This window comes from Ctenopharyngodon idella, chromosome 3 (assembly GCF_019924925.1).
Source record: "Ctenopharyngodon idella isolate HZGC_01 chromosome 3, HZGC01, whole genome shotgun sequence".
NCBI classification, from domain to species: domain Eukaryota; kingdom Metazoa; phylum Chordata; class Actinopteri; order Cypriniformes; family Xenocyprididae; genus Ctenopharyngodon; species Ctenopharyngodon idella.
In genome coordinates, this window is record NC_067222.1 from 46123859 (window position 1) to 46149713 (window position 25855).

The 25855-nt window shown below is 38.4% G+C and overlaps 4 protein-coding genes across 4 annotated transcripts; 2 read left to right on the forward strand and 2 right to left on the reverse strand.

Annotated features, from left to right (window-relative positions):
- Positions 1–154: 154 nt before the first annotated feature.
- otop2 (otopetrin 2) lies at positions 155–23944 on the reverse strand. Its single transcript, XM_051886706.1, has 8 exons — positions 23895–23944; positions 3944–4048; positions 2650–3032; positions 2382–2518; positions 2232–2290; positions 1705–1856; positions 783–1597; positions 155–551 (listed from the first exon to the last, which is right to left on the reverse strand). The coding sequence occupies exons 2-8, from the start codon at positions 3985–3987 to the stop codon at positions 381–383; spliced, it is 1761 nt and encodes a 586-aa protein (XP_051742666.1). The 5' UTR covers positions 3988–4048; positions 23895–23944; the 3' UTR covers positions 155–380.
- On the forward strand, positions 4001–12541 carry ush1ga (Usher syndrome 1Ga (autosomal recessive)). The gene is made up of 3 exons (XM_051886707.1): positions 4001–5130; positions 9189–9639; positions 9750–12541. The coding sequence occupies exons 1-3, from the start codon at positions 4967–4969 to the stop codon at positions 10554–10556; spliced, it is 1422 nt and encodes a 473-aa protein (XP_051742667.1). The 5' UTR covers positions 4001–4966; the 3' UTR covers positions 10557–12541.
- amn (amnion associated transmembrane protein) lies at positions 13495–15846 on the reverse strand. The gene is made up of 2 exons (XM_051885110.1): positions 15826–15846; positions 13495–15232 (listed from the first exon to the last, which is right to left on the reverse strand). The coding sequence occupies exons 1-2, from the start codon at positions 15844–15846 to the stop codon at positions 13757–13759; spliced, it is 1497 nt and encodes a 498-aa protein (XP_051741070.1). The 3' UTR covers positions 13495–13756.
- zgc:112148 (uncharacterized protein LOC550424 homolog) lies at positions 17078–20774 on the forward strand. Its single transcript, XM_051886709.1, has 7 exons — positions 17078–17174; positions 17400–17470; positions 17631–17775; positions 18366–18455; positions 19988–20113; positions 20244–20372; positions 20444–20774. The coding sequence occupies exons 1-7, from the start codon at positions 17163–17165 to the stop codon at positions 20468–20470; spliced, it is 600 nt and encodes a 199-aa protein (XP_051742669.1). The 5' UTR covers positions 17078–17162; the 3' UTR covers positions 20471–20774.
- Positions 23945–25855: the final 1911 nt, after the last annotated feature.

A 25855-nucleotide genomic window follows, 5' to 3' on the forward strand; every position in this document is an offset into this window, starting at 1 on the left:
GCAAAATGTGTGCTCATTTAAATCTGGGTACATAGTGACCAGAATAAACAGAAATTGGGAATGACAGGATCTAATGCAGATATCTGGGATTACTTCCAGAAGATTTCACTGCATTGCTAAAAGTCACATGCCTGTAACAGGGTTAGGCCATATTTCAGAAGTATTCATTCACATATTAAAAAGAGTTTCAGTTGAACATGGTCTAGATCTCCACACACACTCACACAAACATATACACATTGTTGGGATTATCCAATAAAAATGTAGTAAAAAATAATACATTTCTCTTTCAGCTAAACAAAAATATACTATAAAAAAAATACATCTATTTTACAAAGGTATGTGCATAAGCTTGTACAGTTCTTGAGCGGCCAGCTGATTTATGAGGTAAGGCACACCTCAAACAGACTGGCCACTGAGTGCAAACGGTAGAAGATCCCAAACGGCATTCCGATATTCACGACAGCTGCCCACGTTTGGAACTCATAAATGTCTGATCCGACGGTGTTGTCGAACTGAGGCCGGGCTCCAAAGGCAGGCATAATCCAAAGCTACAAAACAGAAATGCAATGTACAGAATTAGAATATAAAACTGATCTGACTGTGATGTTTTAAAGACTCAAAAGTCTAGGAGGCATACACATTCAGAACAGAACAAAATACAAGGGTTTTGGACAATTAAATAGTATTGTTAAAGACTGCATGGGTACATTAATGAAAAAATATGCAACAATGTGTCCTTTGTGTATGCCCCACTAACTTAATAAAATTCAGATACTTACAATGACATTGCAGAGTAACAGGAAGGCGCAGATCTCCTTAAGGATCCTCCTCTTCCAGGACAGTCGACCCTGAAACAGCGTCAACGGGATAGGTAGCGTGTGAGCCGGAACGATAGAGCTGCTCCGCCTTTCCGGGTCTCTCTCTCTTACGGCCATGTTGTTGGCAAAGACGGTGGTTGTCTCTGTCACTTTGTACGGCTCCCGATGGAGGCCCTTGATGAGGAAGGCGTTCTGTAGGCACAGCTGGATCACAGTCAGGATGGCGCAGGCCAGGTTGAGCCCGTTTATGTTCCCCTTGACTCCTGATGCCAGAACAGCTACTATGGTGAAGTAACAGATGAGGAACTGGCCCAAGGACGCTCCCACGAGCAGCCCAACATCCAGACTCCGTGTAGGGTTCTTCCCCGACACTTGCTCCCTCTTATCCATGCGGAAGATTATACAACCAACTAGAGTTGTGATGGACATCAGAAGGATGGCGACTATGTTCATGACGTAATGCATTATCAGAGCTTCCTCTGTGTGTTTTGGGTTCCCTTTGGTCACGTCCACTTCGTAGACCACAAACGTAGCCAGGCCCGCCACCAGAATGATCAGGCCAGCCACTGGACCAACTAGAACGTCCCATGGGCTGAAGCTCAGATTGTGGCTATGGTGTTCGTCCATCCGGCGGTCGACGTTTTTCCACATGACGTAGGCCATGGCTGATGCGAAGAGGCTGTACTCGATGTTGAAGGGGTACAGGTAGTAATAGGCATTCTCAAAGACATCACACATGTTATGGCTACACTTGCATTCGCTGTCTTCAGCACGGCCTGAAAGCAAGACAACAGAGAACGTCAAAGAGATGAAAGAGGTTTGATTGAGAATTACAGCTCTGCTGATGCTTGGAAGCTTCATGGCAAACCATTGAGAACTTTACCTTGCATTTCATTGACATTGGATCTGTGATCGTTGTCTGAGGAACTGTTGGAGGAAATCTCCATTGGAGCCACTGTTTGATGGAGTAACTCCTCTGTCACAGCCGTCATCCACACCATAAGGTTCGTAGATAAGGTCAACATCAGACCACATCTACAATGAGAGAGTAAATATTACTTTACAGTGACACTAGAGTCCTTGTTCTACAGAAGCATACGTGGGTAGGTTTCATATCAAAACCAAACATTTCCTTGAGACAACTTTAAAATGTGTGCTTATTGCTTCACACCGAGACATCACACAATGCTACAGTCAGTGGGCTAGAAGTGTTGATTACAAACAGATCATTTCCTTAACGGATCTGAAAGGGTGTAATCATTTGCCAACATTTGTCAGAATTTCCCATTAATTTCCCTTTCTGGCATACTAAGGTCAAGATGGCAAAAGACAAGGAAATAAAATGACTAAACCATATAACAACCAAAGGATTCACATCTGCATAACATTATCTTGAACCCCAGGACTCACCGTGTGATGATTTGCTGTATCTGTACACAGTCTTTTGCGTGGACCCAGAGGATGTATGTCTGGAATATGGAAGAGAGTATATTTAAAAAATGATCTATAAACACAAGAACAAAAGCCTAAAAAAGCATGTCCTTCACAGTTTTAACCTACCTGGACGATGACGAACAGAGCTTGCACAGCAGGGAAGGCTATTTTCACAGGCGATTCGCAATCCATACGACCCGCATAATAAACAATTTTGAAAATATCCATGATTACACTGCAGATGCCAAACAGAACCAGTCCACCTGATGAAGACACAAGCACAATATAAGTACTTGAGACTAGATGTCTACAGAGTATACATGATCTTAGTGAGAACGACCCAAACTGTTTCTTTCTGAAATTTTTAATTCAATTGAATTTGACGTAGACTTACTTCTCAGCCAAACTGGTCCAGCATGACTGTCTTTGTAGAGCACCGCACGGTCCACCCGAGAAGTATGGACTTTGTAGTAAACCATCCATACAGTGGTGAGAATGACGAGTAAGATGAGGAAAATCAGAAGGTGAGAAGAGGAGATCTGGACCTTGTTGAAGACGCTTCCGCTCACTATGGCAATTCCCAGGAGCAGGATGTTTAAGGAGATGAATCCAGACAGAAGCCATCCCCAGTTGCGACCCTTCTCCACTGTTTTGAACTTGCCATGGGCAAGTACCGGGCTGGCCGTCTCTCCATGGCTGCTAACTTCGATGGTGGATATCTGGTTCTCGATAGCTTCAAGGTCTTCCTTGGTCGTCATGTTGATTGCGTTAGAAGAGCTGTCCACAAGAAAACAAGTCAAATTGTAATTGAGTTCACTAGTCTTCTGGACTTATAGAGTATGTGAAGACCTTCCGCAAGTGGACAGCTGTCAAGCAAAATGATTAGAAGCCGCCTAGCTTCCTCAAGCTGTATAAATACTTGAACCCTCATCCAACCAGTCACATGTCCTCTCTTCCGCTTACGTCTAGCTCTGCGTCTGTCCCACATCTGAAGGGGACCTGCATCCTCAACTCTGGCTTGACAATATTGGAAATCTAAAAAGATTTCACCTTTGCTTGCACTGGAGCACAGCCAGCCAATGGCCCTCAACTATTGTGATAACAGTGTTTAACAAGAGAGCTACCTGTACGGCCTCTACATTTTCTGTTTGGTGACGAAGGAAACGTAAAGTACTGATCAGACACCCTCAGCTCTGAGTCATCAACAAATATTAAGCTTTTATTTACTCCAGTCATATCTGTTTTCAAAATATTAAGCCTTTATTTACTCAGCTTTCCGGAATCATTGCAATATTGAGCCTCACCCAGTTTCATTGTAAACATTTGAGTACAGTTGTATAATATGAGTTGAATTGTGCATTGTTTCTTTTGTGTCCTATGAGTGCAATGTATTAATGGCGATTATTAATGTTAACACCAGCAATATTAAAAGCAGCATTATTATTCATGCTTAGGTTGTTTATACGTTCAAATTTTTATAATTTAACAGTCAATTTTATCCAAAGTGACTTGCAACAATATTAGCAGCATTTCAAGAGTAAACATAGTACAAAAGCTAGAGCACAATTTTCTAAGACTGTTTGGTGTATAGATTTAATCACTTAGCAGATGCATTTAAAAAAGCACTTGCAAGCGAGTAGTATAGCACAAGCGATTCTAATGTGTGTTGTTTAGTGTCCTTCACTTACCACGAGTAGAAACTGCTGGCCTGCTGAGGAGCGAGACACTTCATGGCATATATATTCACTTGCTGACACAATGATTTATTGTAGTAATGCTGAAGAAAGTGTAACCTGTCAGACACAACACACAGTACACAAATAATTAGAACAAAATGTATGAACTATTTTTGAACACTGTGCAATTAAATAATAAATCTTCAAACATCAGTGGAGCTGTGTATGATAATGATACGAACATCATGATATATATGGCATGCATACATAACCCTCATAAATAACATTGATGCAATTATTAATTCAGGTTTTAATGACTGGTAACTCACAGGGGCAGTGTAAAATATATATTAATAATTCTCTACATTTAAAGGCACGTGCATAATAACATGCATAATTTAATGTGCATCAGTATAGCCATGCACCCACTTTTCAGTCTAAACATTACACAAAAAAAGGTTTGAAATGATAAAACATTTAATATTACTTTGTCAAACATTAGTGGATCAGGTTAATAGTTAATAATGTTCTTGATGAATATTAAGATGAACTTGAGGAGAACAAACTTAATGTATCCACTAAAAATCACAAAGAATGCCGTTTTAACTAAAATATGTTACAACTCTAGCATATTTTTGCAGATATCACGTGGTTTTATGCATTATTTGCACCTCATAAGTGCAGCTTAAGCGTTTTGGAGACTCTTTAATTTGATATATATGAACTAATAATCATAAACAACATAAACATTTTCTTAATGCTGTTTATGAATATGTGTGTATGTTTTGGGAGCAGGGTTCTTTTGCAAGAAAGTCTTTCTTTTATTAAATAATGTATTATTTTGAATCCCAAATGGGAAAAAGATTGCGTTTTGTAAGGACGGAGCTGAAGCCACACCCTCACGAGCTGCAACGCGCGCGTCCGAGGTGTCCTTGGAAACTCCAAGCGCCTTACGCGAGTCTCAGCCGGTCAGGGGTTTAGACCTAATGCACAGCCCCCGTGAAAGAGTGATGGAGGCTGAGGTTCGAGATCACCATGAATGACAAATACCACAAGGCAGCTCGGGATGGCTACCTTGACTTGCTTAAAGAAGCGACGCGGAAGGACCTGAACGCTCCGGATGAGGATGGCATGACACCGACGCTATGGGCCGCGTACCACGGCAACCTGGACGCGCTGCGGCTGATCGTCGGGAGAGGGTAAGACAGCGCGTCATTGTCTATATTTACAGTTACACGAACTGGGGTTGTTCGTAGTGTTACATAAGTTTAACCCGTAATGTTTGCATGTACGCCTCATATGAGACAGCATCACACAGGAACCGGCATTGGTCACAGACATATCATCACACCCCAATGCTGGTGTCACGACGGATGATTCTTCACAGCTGATGATTTTATTGAGCTAATTGCACGTGGAGCATGCAGGTCTCAATTCTCCAATCTACTTCCTTAAATCTGTACTCGTGATGTTTATGGTAGTTTTTTTTTAATATTTCTTAAGATTACAGAGGCCATGTCATTACTGCAGTCATATTTTAACCATAAATGGTAAGGTATATTCAGTGTAAAACGTTTTATAAAGTTACCCCAAAACGCATTTCTGGTAACATATAAACTAACTGGTTTTATTCAGGTGAAAAACATTATGTAGAACTGAATCAACACTGACTACATTTGATGCAAGTCACACACTGTAGAAAAAAATCAACTGCACTTTATGACACTATCAAGCATGAAAACCACATTCTTATTTAAAGTTGGCTACTATTGTTTTGTACTGGTATTTGTTGTTATTTAATGTTTTTTTTTAGTTCCTGTAGTTTTAGTGATCTGTTTTTGTACTGGTATTTTTTGCAGTTTTTTCATGTGTTTGAGTTCCTGTAGCTCTAGTGATCGGTTTTTACTGTATTTTTTGTCTTTTTTAAGTTCCTGTAGTTTTAGTGATATGTTTTTGTACTGGTATTTTTTTTGCTCTTTTCATGTTTTTGATTTCCTGTAGTTTTAGTGATCTGTTTTTGTACTGGTATTTTTTGCAGTTTTTCCATGTGTTTGAGTTCCTGTAGCTCTAGTGATCCGTTTTTACTGTATTTTTTTTGTCTTTTTATAGTTCCTGTAGTTTTAGTGATATGTTTTTGTACTGGTATTTTTTGCAGTTTTTTCATGTGTTTGAGTTCCTGTAGCTCTACTGATCCATTTTTACTGTATTTTTTGTCTTTTTTTAGTTCCTGTAGCTTTAGTGATCTGTTTTTGTACTGGTATTTTTTTTTTTCTTCTTCTTTCTTTTTCATGTTTTTGAGTTCTTGTAGCTCTAGTGACCTGTTTCTGTACTGGTATTTATTGCTGTTTTTTTTTTTTTTTTCATGTTTTTGAGTTCTTGTAACTCGACTGGTAGCATGCCATTTGCAACTCTAAGGTCATAGGTTCGATTCCCTGTTAATGTATGGACTGATTAAAAATTTATACGTTGAATCCACCTTAAGACGGATATACTGCCCTTGCTACTTCTTAGTGGGCCTTATTTGTTTGCAGTGTCATTTGAGTCCTTTTATCACTAAGGATGCATTAACAATTCCGCATGATTTGATCGAAGGCTACTCTGTTAATGCCGATAGAAGGCAGATAAAAGCTAACACACAAAAGCTTTCATCAGAGCTGACCTGATTTCCTCCGTGGACCTAGCGGCCCTTTATAAAAGCTCCTAATTGTCAGAAGTTCTCCCACTGCCCGGCAGTCCTGAATGGATAATCGGACTGTTTGACCATTGAAAGCCACTGGCTATCATGTGATCTCCACATAAAGCAAAGCAAGCATCGCATTTCTGTGTTAGAGCCAACTTATTCCCATGCATGTACACATAGGGATTCAGTAATTAAGCCCTTCATTTGGGTGTTTCTTCTCTCTGTAGTGATTAAGTCAATGCGCCGCATGGATCTCTGAAGCATGACTTCCCACGAAAAAAGCCCACCATTTACAGAAAAAAAAAAAAAGGTTTTCAAGAGGTCATTAGTGCATTACTGTACATGAGAACAGAGTCTGACTCATGATATATCATGCTATTAGAAGTTGCAAAAAAATTGGGACAGTAAAATGATTGTTAAAAATAGTAATGACAGTAAAAATAGACATTTATGTGTGGTGGGGATCATATAGCAGTCATTTGTTAAGTTATGTTAGGAGATAGCATATGATAGCCCAGTTCCAGTAATTTTATAATGTCCTGACAGTCATACATCTTATTATCTGACACTATCAGTGGGGTAAAAATGATAGTTCATAACTCACGGATGACAGCTGCAGTACATGTCTGATTGTTTTGGATAAGGATCTATAAGGGTCTCTTATTTTATAGGACAATACATGTATGTGATAATATATGTGATGGAAGTACTGGCATGCACAAAATCAAGGTCAGGCAGGTTAGTGGGTCATAATCCGAATTCTGGCTTGACCCAGTACAGCACACAGCTCCCTTTGCTAACTGTGAAAACCTTGCAGCTTTTCTCATCCATAATGCATCACTGCAAGGCTTCACCTGTCACCCATCAAATATTAATTAGGCTCAGCCAGCACTAGTTGCAGAAAACAGAAAGATGCAGCTTAACTGTATAGAGAAAATTAGGGCTGCACAAATTATATATCATAGTACTATATATATTATATTATATTATAGTGATTTTTATATTCACTATAGTGCATTGTTACTTTTAAAAATAATATTTTTAAAATGTATTTATGCGTGCATTCATATAATTTTCAACAGCACAGTTAAAGAAGAAGAAATAAATCAACTCAAACTCTAAGGCCCGGTTTCACAGACAGGGCTTAGATTAAGACAGGATTAGGCCTTACTTTAATTAGGACATTTAAGTAGCTTTTATAAATGTGCCTTAGAGGGAGAGAAAAAAAAAAACATGACTGGTGTGCATCTTTAGACAAAACAATGGAACTGACATAATTTAAGATATGTCAGTGCAAGTTGCTTTCAGTTAAAACAGCTCAAACATGCATTTTAGTCTGAGACTAAGCCTTGTCTTTGAAACTGGGGGTAAAACCAGCATTTTTAAGTGCAGTCTAAGTCGCCTATAGGAGGGTCTGTACTTCTCAAAAGTAAAGTAAAGCAAAACAAAGTTTCAATCTTGAGTTTAGTTTTAAATGATTCAAATATTATATCGTAATGCATCACATGGTATTTAGTCATAATGCAAAGTGTATCCTATAGCAAGTAGTTATAACATCAATGCCGAGCTCTAATGGAAATGTGATATTTAATAGAGAACTTGATGCAAATTAGCTTTTTATACTGTTGTACTCTGTATGATTTGTTTGTAGATTTGTCAACACAAGACTTCAATAAACCAGATTTGAATGATTTTGTACTTAAAATGCATTATCTAGAATGTATAGTAAATATGTAGTTTCTAGCGGTCATAGATTAGCAAATTATGGCATGCTGTGACATTAATTCCGAAATTAGCTTCTTTGTTGATCGGGCCTGTAGTTATGCAGGAATTTAGTGTGACATCACCTTTGAAACTCTATCATTCTTCCTAGTAAGGAGACACCCAGTGAGTTACCTCTTATTCAGGCAGGTGATCAAATTACAGATCCAGTGCTCTGGATCGGCATTAGCAGAGAGGACCCTGGATTACTGGCTTATTTAAGAAAACATTGCTTTATGAAATCGTATGCGTTTTAGAACACACCTGTTTGCTCTTTTATGACATTTGATGATTTTAGATAGCAAATGCGCAGAGCAGGTTGTTTCGGTTTCACAGACCTATGCATTATTTACTGGCCTTCATGGATGACAAGCCAGAGCTGAAAACATAATCAAAAAATCATGGGATTGCCAGTGTGTTCTCAGCTATTCTTGGGGTATAAAACAAGTGATAATGACAGCCTTATCCAGTTTCACCTAACACATGAAAGTGTGAATTATGTTGCCATGTTATGTGTTAAATATAACTTACATTATATAACCTATATTATCTGAGTCCAAATCCTGTTCCTGGAAATCTACATACCTGCAGATTACAGATCCAACCCTGATCCAACACACCTGTCTGTAATTATCAAGTACTCCTCAAAATCTTAATGAGCTGCTTCAGAAGTGTTTGATCAAGGTTGGAACTGAACTTTGCAGGAAGATAGATCTCCAGGAACAGGATTCAGCACCCCTGTTCTAAGTAGTAGTTTCATAAAGGTCACTGTTAAATGCCACACCTGATATGGATCTATCACGGCTCTACTTTTAGGGGGAACCCAGACAAATGTGACATATGGGGGAACACGCCGCTCCACCAGGCTGCCTCCAATGGCCATCTCAACTGCCTGTCCTTTCTGGTGTCGTTTGGTGCCAATGTGTGGTGCCTGGACAACGACTACCACACGCCTCTGGACATGGCTGCCACCAAGAACCACATGGATTGCGTGCGCTATCTGGACTCCATCGCTGCCAAGCAGACAGCCCTCAACCCAAAGCTAGTTGGCAAACTGAAAGACCGGGCTTTCCGTGATGCCGAACGGCGCATCAAGGAATGTGTTAAACTGCAGCAGAAGCACCGCCGGCGTATGGAGCGTAAATTTCATAGAGAGACAACAGAAGCATCAGTCTCTGATGCCATGAGCTTCTCCAGCTACGCCAGCAGCACCTTGAGTCGCAAGTTACACCACTTCAACACTGCCACTAATGTGCCATACTCCCAGGTCAGATTTCTCAAATTGCTCTGCAATACTTAAATATTTGATGTTTAGTTACAAGCCACAGTCCCTGAAGCAGATTTTTACAAAAATTTTTGCCAACTTTGTTGCTCTAGGCTACTCTCCACGCCACAGCCAGGGGCAAAACTAAGATCCAGAAGAAGCTTGAGAAGAAGAAGCAAGGTGACGGGACATTCAAGATTTACGAAGACGGCAGGAAGAGTGTCCGTTCTTTATCTGGCCTACAACTAGGCAATGACGTCATGTTTCTGAAGCAGGGTACGTACGTCAACCCTAAGGACCGTTCTCGTCGCAACATACGTGACATGTTCCCCAGTGACAATGAGGATGCCGTCTCACGTGCCATCAGTGAACCCGACCTGCATGGTCAAGATGTGGACTACTCGGAGATCAGCACAGATTCAGGCCACGACTCTCTCTTCAACCGTCCTGGCCTGGGCACCATGGTTTTCCGCCGCAACTACGTGAGTGGTGGACTTTTTGGTATCGGTAGCAGAGATGAAGGCAGTCTGGCAGGTAGCGAACGGGTCGATAATGTGCGGCTGCACAGCCGGATGCATCGTGTGCCCAGTCTGGATGACGACAGCATTGGAAGCGCCCATAGCCTACAAGAGAGGAATGTGCAGGAGCTGCCGTGGGATGAAGTTGAGCTGGGGCTGGATGACGATGATGAGCCTGACACTAGCCCATTGGAAGTGTTCCTGGCCACACAAAGCATGAACGAGTTCGTTCCTATCTTCAAAAGAGAAAAGATCGATCTGGAGGCCCTGTTGCTGTGCTCCGATGGTGACCTCAAGAGCATTCACATCCCCTTGGGGCCCCGCAAGAAGATCATAGACACCTGTCAGCGCCGACTGGAGACCATTGAGGACCCAGGTTGCATAGAAGATACTGAGTTGTGAAGTTCTTCCATTAATGTCTGTTTTTACCTCCAAGAATGATAGAGTTTACAGAACCATTGTACCATTTTTTTTTTTTTTTTTGAAGATGGCAAAAGTTACTTTGTCAACATTTTGCCAATGAAACAGAAGCCTAAACTAGCAGTGTCCAATCCTGCTCCTGAAGGGTCACCTTCCTGCAGAGTCTAGCGCCAATGTAACCGGTATGACTCCACCCACCCAGAGTGGGAATTGAAACGGCATGGGAGGCGGGTGCGCTAACAAGGAAGCTAAAGACCGCAGTCTCTAGGATGCCTCTTGAGGCCAGAGGAGTGAGGTTTACATGCACAGCTCTTACTAGCTTGCTTCTGTTTAATTAGGGAAATCTGCCCCCAGGAGCAGGATTGAACACCCTTGGCCTTGGCCTAAATCAACTCTAAATCAGGCAGAAATCAAAACAACCTGTGGTATGAAGAAAGAATCTCTTGTAATAACTCAATAAAACTTTTATAGTAGAGGTTTATAGTGCACCAATGTTGAAATAGACCTCTGTAACTGACACAAACAGAGCAATATGCATAAAAATGGTAATTAAATTCAAATATAATGGTTATCACATGTCATGTGGCAAATGGAGAGAGCGAAAATGAGGTCTCTCATCTCATTTCACGCACTCTTAGTCATATGCTGCGTTCCAGAAAGGGTTGGACCTAGGAATATCCCAAATTAAATGTCCCACTTCAGACCTTAGTGATGTTGACCACATGATGTCGCCATGACACAATGAGAGTATATCTTGTTTTTTTTGTGTCAATTATGGCAAAAACAGAATAAAAATAAAATAAAATCGCTTTGAAAACAGCAGACAAAAGCAAAAAGGAAGGTATCATTACATAAACCTAATGTCTAATGTTAAAGTTTATTTTTACGTTATGCTCATTGGAAGCAGGACTTGCCGACATCTTGGAAGTTACGTCAAATAACGATTCTCGCAGAGATCGGGGTTGATCGATGTACACTGAGTTCACACACCGAATATTCCAGACGTTATTTCCAAGAAGTTTCCAAGAAAAATCCAAATTCCGATCTGTCTGGAACGCAGCATTATAATATTTCTGCCCCCATGGGGCATATTTCTCAGTGCCTGCACATTTCTATACAAAATGTCATTTAAGACATAACTTGTGTATATAATTTGACAAATGTTTCATAATTCCTTGTTAGACATGCGAAGATCAGTATATGCTACACAACATGGTAGTAATTGTAGCTGTGCTATTCTTGTTAGTTATACACAGGGAGATTTGGATACATGATGTAAGCCATTGCAGCATTGTATAGTCATTGGACAGCTGAATTGTGAGCTGTAAATGGTGAAATGTACAGTAAATGGATTTTTGTTGCTGTTGTGGGGACTGTATGTAGCATTTGTCTACACCCGCACATTATGTTACACGTAACGTTTACATGTATCTGGCCATAACGTTTTTGAAACACAAGTAATTGGATGTGTTGTGTGACGCATGGTTGAGTTAGCTTACAAGAGAGCCCTTTGTTGATCCTGGAGCTTTAATTTGCAGAGAGTAGAACTAATTTCCACTGAGACATTTCATTTATCACAACAGTTTTTTGTTGAACTGAATTATATTGTCAGTAAACAGTATGGTTCATGCACAGGTCTGCAGTACAGCATGTTCTTTAAAGTCCATCTTTGATTGAATTATTACATGTCTTCCTTCAATATTTATTGCTACAAAAAGCATTTACAGCCATGTTTTATAACGCATACATCAAATTTATTTATAATGACATTTGCTGGTATGTAACTATTAAACAAATTCATAATCTTGCAATTTTTGCAAAATGTTGTTTTGTTTGTCTGATTGTTGTTGTTGTTTGGGGGGGGGGGTTAAAGATATGATTAATGTGTTAAACTTTTAAGTGGAAAATAGTAATTTTGGTAAGTATTAACGAACTGCATCTTTTGTTTCATGCTACAGTATTTCCTTGCAGTATTCCAAACTGCAATAGGTAGGGGTCAGCACACTTTTATTGCATGTGTGATCTCTTACAGGGCTATCCAAACCTTGTGGAGAATGAAAGCTGTAAATGTCATGACTGTAAAAACGAACAAAGATGTTATCTGCAATAACCTCAATGATCCCATTCCCTATATGACAATAATTATGCTTAATATATAAAATATATACAGCTGTCACCAATCAGAACTGCGCTCCTAATAAGAGAAAAACAGGGTGTTATTTTATTCTCTAGTTCTTTAGAAAACCATCTTTGTACTGGTGGTTTAAAGCGATTTTCAATCCTATTCCTGGAGACCCACAGCACTGAATATTTTGTATCTGTATGTATTCCTTGTTTAACAATTTTACCAGATTCAGATCATCAGCTCATTAGGAGAGAGCTTCATGAACTGAACTGAGCATGTCAGATAAAAAAAAGACATAAAAATGTGCAGTTATGGTTCCCTAGGACCAGCATTAAAACAACTAAGGGACAAGAAGCAAAAATACAGAACTAAAGAATCTGCAATGTAACATCAAGAACCATTTTGAAGAGCCATTTAGCAACTCAAGAACCCTATAAAGTCAAAACAGGTCCTTGATGAGAGTTCTTTGCTGAACAAGTATCGCTGAAGAATCTTTATTTTTAAGGGTGAATAACAGTGTTTGTCATAAGCAGAGTCGGTTTTCCATAGCAAAAATCCAGAATTTAAAGGTGTCACCACAAAATCAGAGATTTAATCTGGTATCAAGAGATTCCTTTGATATTTCAAAGGTAAATGTTGTCGCAACAAACTTCACATGGGATTATGTTATATAAACACTGGCAATTGCACATAGTACTATTTATTTATTTCTTCAAATGCAGGTTTGAGTTAAACTCCCAGAATTCAACCCTGATTTAAAAATAGTAATGAAATGCAATATTATAGCCAAAAAACTCAGATAATCATGCTTTTATTTTTTATCAAGAGAAATACAATTGTGTGGTATGAAAGTACAGAAAATTTAGCATGTGTGAATTTTCCATAACAAAATACTTTTTTTTTTTTTTTTTTTACCACAAGCGCGTACTTTTTTTTATTTACTGATTCATTTCTGCAGATTTAAACATCAGTGACTGTTAAAAAGCCATATCTTTAAGAAGTTGTCACATTCAGGTTATTTTGTCATCACATCCAGCATCAGATCAGCTGAAACCTGTCAAGCATTAAAATCAGTTTCATCATAAACAGGATTTACGAAATGCACTCCTGACTGGGTTAGGGTTATTGAGTTCATTGTCTCTGTCCCGTACAGCCCCGGTACTTCTGGCATCATAGTCGGCTTGTCAAACATTGGGTTGTCATAGCCATGGTCCAAGGGGCCACCCAGCTCCCCAATTTCGCTATTGTTCTTCCATATGCTGATTGAGGGGAAACTAGGCATCCTGGGTATCTTAACAATGCCACGCCGATAGAGGAGAGTAACGCCTGCAAGTAAACCCACTCCAATCAGGGAGCCCAGCACTGCACCGACCACTACGCCCGCACTGTTTCCAGCTACTTCACTGCTGCTTGCCCCCGATGATGCCTGGAACTCTGCACTGTTGATCCCAATGTTTGAGCCATGGTCGTGCACGTCCTTCATTATGTCACGAGCAAGAGCTTCAGCCAGCTTCCCGGCTTCCTGATCCGTTTTCTGGTCCAGAAGCAGCACTTGGATCTCCTGAGTGGCTCCAAAAGGAATCGCTCCCAGTAGCCTCTGCTCTTTTGACACTTTCGACATGGCCATCAGTAGAGACTCATATTTAGGTAGGCTAAGAAAGAGGTGCTGCAGCCGTTGACGATACGACTCAAAGTTGAAGTTCGAAGAGAACTGAACGTTCACAACGGCGCCACAAACATCGCAGCAATGTCCCACTGGGTGCAGGGGTTTCTTGCACTCCAACGGATCGCATTTCACATTTGCACAGATCACGTCATGATTTTTAGAGTTATCGCAGATGCATCCCGTGATATCGCTGCAGCCTGAACCGCCAACGCTAAGGGATGAGGAGCCATGGAACTGCAGCTTGCCTGAACTGGATGACAAGTACTGAGAAAACTCAGAGCTGCTGGTGAACTTTTTCCCAAGTACAGACACACTCTTCACAGGCACATCATGATCACATGAAACGTCCACACGGAATGAGGTGGCCTCTCGAAATACAACGTCATCATACTGGCATGGGACACTCTCCTCATGGACGGAAAACTGATATGTACCTCTGTGCAGGTCGTCGATAGTGGTCGCAGCCACCCACAGCGATGGGTCGAACCATTTCAGAGATTCAGGGTCTTTGAACTGTGCCGTGACCCCAGATCCACAACCAGGATCTCCACCCTCTCTCACAGAAAACCCCGCACCAGACGCCAGAATCAGTTGTCCGTCCACTGGCAAACTCATTGCAGTGATAGTGTGAGCCGTTTCTACATACACTGATACTTTCCTCTGAGCTAAAAACACCACTTGGTCATTACCGCAGGGTACAGAGCCTTTATCCCAGTTGGTCGCGTTTTCAAAATTAGTGTCTGGAATCCATTGCTTGTAGAGTGCATTAGCAAATGGTAAAATGCAGAGGAAAAGCAGGACGTTGTGTCGAGGAGCCATTATGAAAGGAATGAGAAGGAAGAAAAGCAAGTGACCTTTGGTCTGTCGCTAACGGTGCGACTGTCACATGAGAGTCCAAGCTATAACTTAGTGAAAAATTCACAAGAGCTATATTGTCAGTAAAACATCTACTACAGTACAATAAAGGAACACATTAGGATGACTGAAAAATATTCAATAGGCCAACTGCTGACCCTCTATTGCGTACTTTTAGCAGTGGGGTTCACGAAAAAACATGACGTATAGGAAAGGAGAAAAAGTGCATTGTTACATTACCTCCCTCTCTCTGTCTCTCTCTCTCTCATTTCCTCTTAAATGTTTTGATGCCATGTTGCCAGACTGTAATATCATGTTACTTCAGTATTTAGCGGTACGGAAAGACGCCGTGAGCCATTTCCACCACTTTGCTAACTTTGCCAGACTTAGCCATTGAATTAGACTAGCCCCATAACTTCAACCACCACACGCCATCTCTTCAAAACATTGCCCTCTGAAGACTTGACAGCCAATTCGATGCCAGCAAACCCAAACATGCAAAATGATTGACAGGCAAATAGTGTTTCTGATTGGCTAAAACATACAGGTTATTTCAGAGATGTGGCAGGTAATGGAGTGTTTCTCCATGCCATTTTAAAAAATACAGAACCTTGCAGGATAAGCATATTGATTTACTACAAGTTTCCCTGGTACCTTTTTTTCTCCCTATCTCGTGGATATTGTGTATTACTAAAAAGCTCCTCAGTTACACAGAGGTATGCGATATAATCAGAAATTGGTGATATGATTGAAATATTTTAACCCTGTCATGCATCACTTAACCGTGTCACTACACCAATTTGTTATAAGTTGAACTAAACCTCAGGTTACAGAATTCTCAGTATCACCACATGAATTAATACCTTGAATTAATTAACCAACTAGCAACAGACAAATAGCTTACCCTGATACATACAGAATACTCACGTTAAACAATATATATCTATAGGCTACAGAAAATCTCGGCTGCGTGATATATTGTTGCAAAATGTTAACTAGCCTATGGCTATCTGTATCTGTATCTATATAAAGTTATATCCAACTTTAAATGCATACATACAGTATATTCATAAAAAAAAAAAAAAAAAAAAAACGACTGCTTGATTTTTTTGTGGCAAAAATATGTATATGTCAGAAGTATGTCCAACTTTATCTGCATACATACAGTAGGCCTATACTCGCGTAGGCCGATATATGGCCTACTAAATAGCAAATCTCAGCTGCTCGATTGCTTTTGTCGTCATAAAATGTAAATTATGTTATCACCCAGCTCTAATCTGCTAAACGAAACTCATAAGTCATAAAAACTTAATATATTATAAACATTAACGTCATGATTTTCTGTAAAGCTCCTTTGAAACAATGTGAAACACACAATACAAATAAATTGGACTTGATTAAGATAGGGAATGTTGACTTAAAACACCTGATACAAAGAGAAGCAAAACTCTTTTCATCTTGAACTTTGTTGAGTCTTTACTCTAGTTTCAGAACAGCTTATCACTTTTATTGTATCTGTATTAGTAATAAAAACCTTTATGTTTGAGTAGGAGCGGTGCTGAAGCTGCGTTGTCATCTGATGACTGGTATTTTTCTAACCGCCGCTAGTCAGATAATCGACCAATCACAATCGTCTCTGAACACTCGAGAATAATGTTTAAAAATGATTTTATGAAATTTCTGTGGTAGATATTTATTATTACATGTAACAATCTTTGTGTATCAAGTATAAATAATTATACTTGTACCATAAAATATCTCAAATAAGATTAAAACGTCCTGAGATTTGCCTGCGATTCATTTGAGGAATCATATTTTGAGCCACCAAGCGCCCCCTAAAGGATGTAAAGCTCAAATGAAATATTAGTAACGTTTGCTTCTCATAGAGTGGCCACGTGTGTTTACATACACGTCAGCAGGAAATAAGACGACCTGCGCCAACATGATCAGACAGGTGAGTTGTCGCTTATATTTCCTTTAAAGAAATCTGTCATTAATGCCTATATGATAGTATTCATGTAGAGTTTTGCATCTGCTGCTAATTTTTAGTGTATCTCTCTGCATGACTTGTGGATGAAGGACAACTAAATAACTGATGCATTGCTATAACTACAAAATTCAAAGACACTTTAAAAGATGTAGTGCTAAAAACTGAACTGATATATTATTTGTTTTAAAGGACTCTCAGGGTGAAGTGCCATTATTCCATGAGGATGAAAGTGCATTCAGGAAGAACAAATCAAATATCAAGTGAGTTTTTAGATTTGGGGGAAAAGTGGACTAAAGAAATTGTTTGACTTTAAGTGACATTTAAGACTGTGATAAGCTAGGTCTCATATTACACTGACCAGTCTTTTTTTTTTTCATAAAGAATTAATGATAAATAATATGTTTATGTTATTGTTCTCAGACACCCTCTAGCCTGTTTCTTTCATCTTTTCTTCCGCACGAGTGCCATCCTGATCTACCTCTTCTGTGAGTTTCTCAGCCGAAGTTTTATTGCCAACATGGTTACCATCATTTTACTTCTGTCATGTGACTTCTGGACAGTAAAGGTGAGCATGGAATCAGCATGAAAGTTTACTTTCTTAATGCATACTTCCTGGTCTTATTATGCATGTTGTTCCAAATTAAAAGTGTTAGTCTTCACTTGCTCCGCCTATGAATCAATTTTCCATTTTGGCTGACATCATGTTGACACGGACGGGGTAAAGACTAGAAGGGATACAGCTACGGACACTGAGTATACGCAAAATTAATATTGGGTCATTTGATTACTGTATTTGCATTATTGTAAGGGTAGGTTTAGGGTTATTGTAGGTGTAGTTGTTAATAAAACACAATCTGATAAGTAGTAAATTAATTTACTGTTATTTTATTGTGAAATTTTGCCTCACTTCCGGCCGTTGCTGTATCCCTTCTAGACACAACCCATGGGCGAAGACAAATAGCCTGTCTAAATAACTGCCTGTATAAAATTAAAGTCCCATCCAATATGTTGTCTCGTTCAAATACACTAGATTATAGAAGTAAAATGGTTTGTGAAGAGTGTTTCTCTTTGACTTCAAGAATGTGTGATAAATCTGGTCTTCTCTATGTGTGGCGCATTTCTGAATGTTTCTGTGTGCTGTTGTTTTTATTTGAGAATGTGACGGGGCGGCTGTTGGTGGGCTTGAGATGGTGGAATCACGTTGATGAAGACGGTCGCAGTCATTGGATGTTTGAATCCAGATCAGTGAGTTTCGTCACCCACACTACTGCAGGAAATTAAATTTTTTTGCAACTCTAGAAAGCAACCATATAATAAAAAGTTTATGATTGCGAGTAACGATACTGAGGTAATGTACAACTTTAATATATAGTTATAGCTGACTTTTATCAGCTCGATCAAAGTTTAATGGTCATGTTTTGTTACTGTTAGTGAATGCACAACACCTTCAGTTGTGTAATTATTTTAAAGAGAGAGATTTCCTCTTTTGACTCACAGTGTTCAAATATTAAAAGAGTAGTTCATAGAAAAGCAAGATTCTGTCATCATTTACTCCCTCTCATGTCGTTCCAAACCCATATTGACTCTCTATGTTCTATAAACACTAAAGGAAAATTGTTAAGGATGTTCAGGACTGTCAAACACCAAACAGAATAAAACACCATAAAAGCGTTCTGAAGTCACATGAGGGCTTTGTGTGAGGAACAGAAGCTGAAATACGTATTTACAGCAAACAATAAAACAGTAAAAGTCTCCTCCGCTGCACGTCTCGAACATTATTCTCCGATCTGCATATTTGAACATGCTGATCATGCGTAGACGTGATTTTGTCGTTTTTTTTTTGGAGCTTTATTTTGATGCTCCCCCACAGACATTCTACTAATGACTTAGCAACTACTTGTTAAAGGGTTAGTTCACCCAAAAATGAAAATTCTGTCATTAATTACTCACCCTCATGTCGTTCTACACCTTTAAGACCTTCGGAACACAAATTAAGATATTTTTGATAAAATCCGATGGCTCAGTGAGGCCTGCGTTGGGAGCTACATTGAAGTTAATTAACACTTTCAGATGCCCAGAAAGCTACTAAAGACATATTTAAAACAGTTCATGTGAGTTCAGTGGTTCAACCTTAATGTTATGAAGCGACGAAAATACTTTTTGTGCACCAAAAAAAAAAAAAAAATATCGACTTTATTCAACAATATCTAGTGATGGGCGATTTCAAAACACTGCTTCATGAAGCTTCGAAGCTTTACAAATCTTTTGTTTCGAATCAGTGGTTCAGAGCGTGTATCAAACTGCCGAAGTCATTAAGGTTGAACCACTGTATTCACATGAACTGTTTTAAATATGTCTTTAGTAGCTTTCTGGGAATCTGAAAGTGTTTATTATCTTGCTAGCAATGCAGGCCTCACTGAGCCATCGGATTTCATCAAAAATATCTTAATTTGTGTTCCGAAGATGAACAAAGGTCTTACAGGTGTGGAACGACATGAGGGTGAGTAATTAATGACAGAATTTTCATTTTGGGGTGAACTAACCCTTTAACTTATTCTACTAACCCGAACAGTCTACTAATACTCTAATGAGAGTTAGTTGACATGTAGTTGCAAAGTTGCTTATAGTTACTAAAATGTCTAATGTGGACCATCGAAATAAAGTGTATCTATAAATTCATACAAATTTGAAACAACATAAGGGAGAGTGAATACTGAGAGAATTTTATTTTTGAGTGAAGTATTTCTTTAATTCCTATTTGATCTGTTTTCTTACAGGAAACCAGTAAAAAAGTCGTCTCAAACTCTGATTCACGGATTTTCTGGTTTGGTCTGATCGTGTGTCCGGTGTTTTGGTTTTTCTTTGTGTTTACCTCCCTTTTTTCCTTCAACATAAAGTGGTTGGTGAGTTTTTTTTATTTCTCCTAAATACATCTGTTTTTTGTTTTTTTTTATTGTGTAAAACCTCTGTGAGCTGTAACCTTCCTTCCGGACGTGTGTGTGTGTGTGTGTGTGTGTGTGTGTGTGTGAGCAGGCGGTTGTGATCATGGGAGTTGTGCTGCAGTGGGCAAATCTCTATGGATATGTGCGATGCAAAGTAGGTAGTGGAACCAAACTGAAGAACATGGCAACTAACTACTTTGGCTCTAAGCTCTTCAAAAAGGTAAAGAGAAATGCTATACTGTATTTAATATATTCCTAAATATTTTGTAACTGTTCTTTATTCTTTTACAGGTAGTAAACCAACAAGAGAGACCCTAATTTGACTGTGGCTGACCTAATGACTAGCGATATCCTTTTTTTTTTTTTTTTCCTCATTTTGTCTGGTTGAGCTGTTTTTGTTTTTCAATCTAATCTTTATCTCTCTTTTTTTATGGTAAATTATTATTTCTTCATGTTTCCACTGAAAAGCTTTTCTTTTTTGCTAGTTTGGTAAAACTTTGTGGTGCCTTAAAAGTATGTGATTATTTGTAAGATAGTAACTTGTATAAATTCAAATTTAAATCATTTCAGATAATACTGTGCTTGGAGAATAAGTGTGAATAATAATTCTAATTTAAAAACATTGCGAAGTCTTCTTTAGTTTGTATGTGTTTCTTCAGTTGGCCTCCAGGTGTCTCTGTTGCTCTGTGCTGCTTTGGAAAATCTGATGTAAATCTAAGGTGCAATTTTCTATAATCAATATTTGAGGAAATAAATATTAAAAGTAAGAATAGCGGCAGTGCTTAAAAATATTTTGTCCACAGAATAAGGAGATTTGACTCAGAGAAATGCACTTTAAAATTTACAATCATTATTATTATTATAATAATATAATAATTTTATTTTACATTACATTTTACTAACTTTGGATGATTAGTTACTTTGCATAGCTAGGATAGAAATCTAACCTGCTGAATTTTTTTGCTCTCATAAGGTTGTGAGTGATCAATCACGAGTCAAAGTTTTGTAAAGCATTTAGTCCATATGTGAATGTTTTTTGAGCGGTTATGACAACGACATGAGCCTCACAGTAGTCCGCCTTATGAATTGTGCATGCTACTGTGTTGTTGTGTTATAGTCCAGAAGTAGAGCAATGACTTCTGTGCACAGTAAAATATGACTTCTCAAATGATAACTTTTGTTTAATAGCTGCTATATAACATTCAGAAATGGGTCAAAGTATACACATGGTTTTATGAATTTAGAGAATATGAACAAACAAGCATCACGAGCAGCCACTTAAAAGTGGCTTTATAGTAAGTAATTGTACAGATCAATCAAAAGACTAGTTTAACAGGCTTCTTAAGCTGGAAAGTTTAATTTTAAGGTACTTTAAGAAATCAGTCCACTTGTCCTGTGGCATTAGTTGAAACCTAATAAAACTGGCTCTAGGATTTTTGCTCCACTCCAGACCATGTGATTTCTACATACAGTATTCATCAAATTGACCTATTCTGTCACATCTATAAATATGCAATGTTATTAGACACCAATTTCGGCTTAATTTAACATGGTAATTCAGACTAGCTCAACCAATAGTTTGTCTGTATTTAAAAGCCTGAAACATAAGCAGAATGAATTGTATTTAAAGCTGTTGCTTTCATCTTAACACTCTTATTATACTTTCTAAACCAAGGCTTTTTGTTGAAAAGACATTCATTCTGAACGTATTTGCTGATCCTCACTACTTTTTCCAAAACAAAAACATCTAGAAGCACTTGGAGAGAAGAGCATCTTAAACGTCCCTTGAAAGTTTTATAAGTGTTGACATGCTGGTTCATTTCAGCTTTCTTGTAAACTCTATTCTGAGCCAGAACCCTTATTGGCCCTGCGCTCTGTCTGGGTCATGTGAGCACACCAAACACGTACAAGATGATTATGAGATAACAATAAAATAAGGTTGTTTTCATCAGAGTCAACACTAGATATAAACCAGTATTGACAATATTACAACTGAGACAAAAAATAAAGTAAAGATGTGTTCTGATAACTGGGATCTGATATGCAAAACCAGTTGTTTTTTATCTTGCTGACTAGATGACTAGTATATAAACTAAGAATATTTTGCAAAAATATGAACATCATAAAATCCTAAAAGGTTTGACGAGCATAGTCTCCTTTGCTGTGTTGATGTATTTTGGACAAAAATGTGTGTATGACCCTATGAAAGCTTGTTTACGCCACGAAATAAAAATTTAAAAGATAACTGCGACTTTTTATCTTACAATTGCGAGTTTATCAGTCTCAATTCAAATGTAGTCTCACTTAAGTTCTAATTGGCTCACAGCCCTGAGGACGGAGGTCAAACTAATAATGTGCACCACATAAAGCCAGCATCGTCCATCATCACCACACCTAACAGCAAAACAAAATCAAGTGTTTGTTGATATCAACAGCTTCTGTTATCACAACTGCTATCACGGTATCAACACTGTTGTCTAATCCGATTACAATAGCATTTTAATTACCTTGTAGCCCACTGCATCCAAATGAAATAATTGCCTTTTATCTATCATAGCTGATGTCTATCTGTCATATCTGTTATATAGTGAGATCTTTCAATGAAAAACTGATTATATAGTCACGAGGACAGACACCAATTAAGCCCTAACAGTTTTTTAGGAACCAAAATTTGGAAAATCTAGACCCTGTACTGGTTTTCCATAGACCCAACAGGTTGATAATACATCAGTGATGGTTTTTGGACTGTTTTCTGACAGCTTTGGCACAGCATCGTCAGATGTCTAACTTCAGACCCTTTTGAGTGTTCATGCCCCTATGGTCCAGTCATGTGAAGGAGTCCATTTTATATGTGCAAAAAGTAACTTGCTCAATGAAAGCAAATGCAAAGATACTACTCTCCACCAATTGTTTTTACACCTTGCTAAGGGGCCGTTTACACAACACCATTTTCAAATTAAAAAACATAAAACTTTTTATACGTCGTTTACACGACAACAGCATTTGGGAGCCAGATGGGGGGTTTCAAAGTATAAGTTTTTGAAAACAATAGCATTTTGTGTAAACTAAAAAAAAGCAAACTTGATGTCATGTGCATATGTATTATGTGTTCAATCTATAGGCGTGTAGTGTGTCTTTACAAAGTGTTATCGCCAACTACTGGCCTGGCAGCAGAATACAGCGTTTTTAGTCATTTTTTGCTGATCCGAGTGAACGGGGATCATTTTGATACTGTTGTCATCTGTACATGAAAAATAAAAAAAAAATAAAAACTTTTTAGTACGTCATTGTTGTGTAAACATACAGGCTTTACTCTATAACTGCTTTGTGTGTATGTGTGTGTGTGGGTTAGCATTAAAGAAAAGTTTGAGAACAGTATGGATTATGTAGGGATGACAACCCTTTGGCTGACCCCAATAATGTTCAACACTGTACTCTTGAATTGGATGGATGATCCATATCAATATAAAGAAAAAAAAAAAATCAATAAATAATCAATCAATTTCATTCTTAACTGACCAACAAACCAACAACAGATTTTCTTCGAAAGCATTGAAATGTATTGATTGGGTCATTAATATTAATCAGCTGCTTTGAGAGCGTTCTCTCATTCAATGATGTAATGGCATGTTGATTAATTGCGTCTTAATTCCTACAAACATTACAGCAATCATTTGTCATTGTAGCTCTAAGCAGGCTTAAGTTATCAGACACCAGATCCAAGTAACGAAAACGTACTTACAACTCTTCCGTGTCCCGACAAGTGTAAAAATCCTCACCTAGACAGTATAAAGGCCTTCTTATAGGTGAGTCTCAGACTTTCTAAGCCACCTTTGACCCTCAGGTCAGTCGGGATTCTTAGAATATGAGCATTAAATCCATTCAGCAATCTCTGTATGCCTCTTTGGCAAACAGAGACATTCCCAGAAATGACCTCATTGGGTAGCTCACTTTACTCTTTTACAACACAGTTTGTTTATATGACCTTGAATACATTCCTAGTCCATTTTTCTTTACTTTATAATAGACAACTCTCGTTTTTGCACAAGAATTACTAACTTGCGTCATAAAAGCAATAACCCTTAAAATGCGTCATGCTTTTATCAGCTGGCAGTACTGATCCACAGATCCACTTTTAATCCTACAGTCTGGACTGGTTTAATGACTTTTATTATTTATTGTTGCTCATCAAAATATCAAATTCAATTAATATTGGTATTGTTACATCTTTATCTTTACCTCGTCATTACAAAATTTTATTAATATTGAAATTAAAAATTTTCATCAAAGATGAAAATCAACTTATTTATTTGACAGGTAATTGTATTACACAGACTAATATTTAGCAATTTTTTAGTTTATGAACACCCGAGGTGGATGGGTGCCTATCAAGGTGTTTCCTTGACAAAGTTTCCCATGGGTTGCTTACTGGAGGCTTTAAGACATTGATTTTCTGGAAAGCTGCTTTGAATCAACACAGACAGTGAAAAGAGCTATATAAATAAAAGGATTTAAATGGTAAAAATGGCTTGAGAGGTAATGAGCTTTTGCTCTAAAACCTTGCAGCCATCGCTGGCTAGTCTGCATACTTATCACGGGGTTTATTGGAATATCAATCCAATCTTTTGGTCTGTTGCTGTAAATAATTTATGTGATGATTTTGATATCTTATCATGTTTACAGATCAGAGATGCTATTGTTTATCTCTAGTCAATCTTATAAGATTTCTAAGGGTGTATCCAATCTGGATAAGTAAATGCGCTTATCTGTAGCGCATCCTTATCTTTAAGTTCAGCCGCTTCAGGACCTTTGGGTTCATTATGGTGATGGGCTGCTCAAAGCCATTGAGAGGTCACATGGTAAGATGGCACGAGGGTAGTTGAAATGAATTTTACGAGTCCGACATGAAATTAATTATGAAACAACCTTGACATTTTGAAACCTTAGAAGTCTGGGGCTTGTTAGCAAGCTATTCATTCGCTGTGTGTGCTCTGTTAAGCTTTGTGTACACAGTGGTGACATAACACACTTAATGAACTGTAAAACTGTTTGCACAAATTTGCAGGTGCATTTACTATGATTTTTTTTAATGATGATGTTAAGTGTACAAACAATTTTTATCAGCAAAATTACATGACAGTCCGTTTCCTTGTACTGTATATTTATATTTCATTCCAGCTGGCAATTCCGATATATATTTCCAAATCTGGGAATCTTGATTGCATAATGTTTGGTAGTGGGGGAATGTGTTTGCACTCTCTCTTATTTTTTGGTGGAGTGCAGTGGATAAGACGCAGGGTTGGTTACTGGAAGTTTGCTGGTTTGATTTTTGCAAGGAAAGAGCCATGAGCTTCCACCATTATGCCTTTGAGCTGGTGCTTAAAGAACCCATGAAATAAAAACGGGAGGCTTTATCCAGTCTATTAGCTTTGATTTCATCTACAGTATAGTGGCTAAAAGTGATATCTTCACCCTTCATTCAAAAATTATTAAACATTTGTTAAAGATGTTGTAAGAGACGTGGAGGAAAAAATTTGGGATGGGAGGACTTTTTTTTTTTTTCAAATCTTTTGCGTTCCCTCGCAAAACTTTTGCGTTCCCATGCAAAGATATTTGCGTTCCCTTGCTGTGAGCTCGGACAAACACTTTAATGTCCCGCTGGCTGGCTGGCAGTAGCCTAGTGTTTCACTCGCACGAATGCAC

Excerpts from the sequence above, each read along its gene's own strand:
- otop2 (XM_051886706.1), bottom strand. The coding sequence starts at position 3,987 with ATGAAGTGTCTCGCTCCTCAGCAGGCCAGCAGTTTCTACTCGTG. Across the intron at positions 2,519-2,649 it reads TGGACCAGTTTGGCTGAGAA|GTGGACTGGTTCTGTTTGGC; the intron begins GTAAGTCTACGT and ends TGTCTTCATCAG. Across the intron at positions 1,857-2,231 it reads ATACAGCAAATCATCACACG|ATGTGGTCTGATGTTGACCT; the intron begins GTGAGTCCTGGG and ends CTCTCATTGTAG.
- ush1ga (XM_051886707.1), top strand. The coding sequence starts at position 4,967 with ATGAATGACAAATACCACAAGGCAGCTCGGGATGGCTACCTTGACTTG. Across the intron at positions 5,131-9,188 it reads CGGCTGATCGTCGGGAGAGG|GGGGAACCCAGACAAATGTG; the intron begins GTAAGACAGCGC and ends CTCTACTTTTAG. Across the intron at positions 9,640-9,749 it reads CTAATGTGCCATACTCCCAG|GCTACTCTCCACGCCACAGC; the intron begins GTCAGATTTCTC and ends TTGTTGCTCTAG.
- amn (XM_051885110.1), bottom strand. The coding sequence starts at position 15,846 with ATGCTTATCCTGCAAGGTTCT. Across the intron at positions 15,233-15,825 it reads TGCTTATCCTGCAAGGTTCT|CGACAGACCAAAGGTCACTT; the intron begins GTATTTTTTAAA and ends TCGCACCGTTAG.
- zgc:112148 (XM_051886709.1), top strand. Across the intron at positions 17,471-17,630 it reads AAGAACAAATCAAATATCAA|ACACCCTCTAGCCTGTTTCT; the intron begins GTGAGTTTTTAG and ends TATTGTTCTCAG. Across the intron at positions 18,456-19,987 it reads GGATGTTTGAATCCAGATCA|GAAACCAGTAAAAAAGTCGT; the intron begins GTGAGTTTCGTC and ends GTTTTCTTACAG.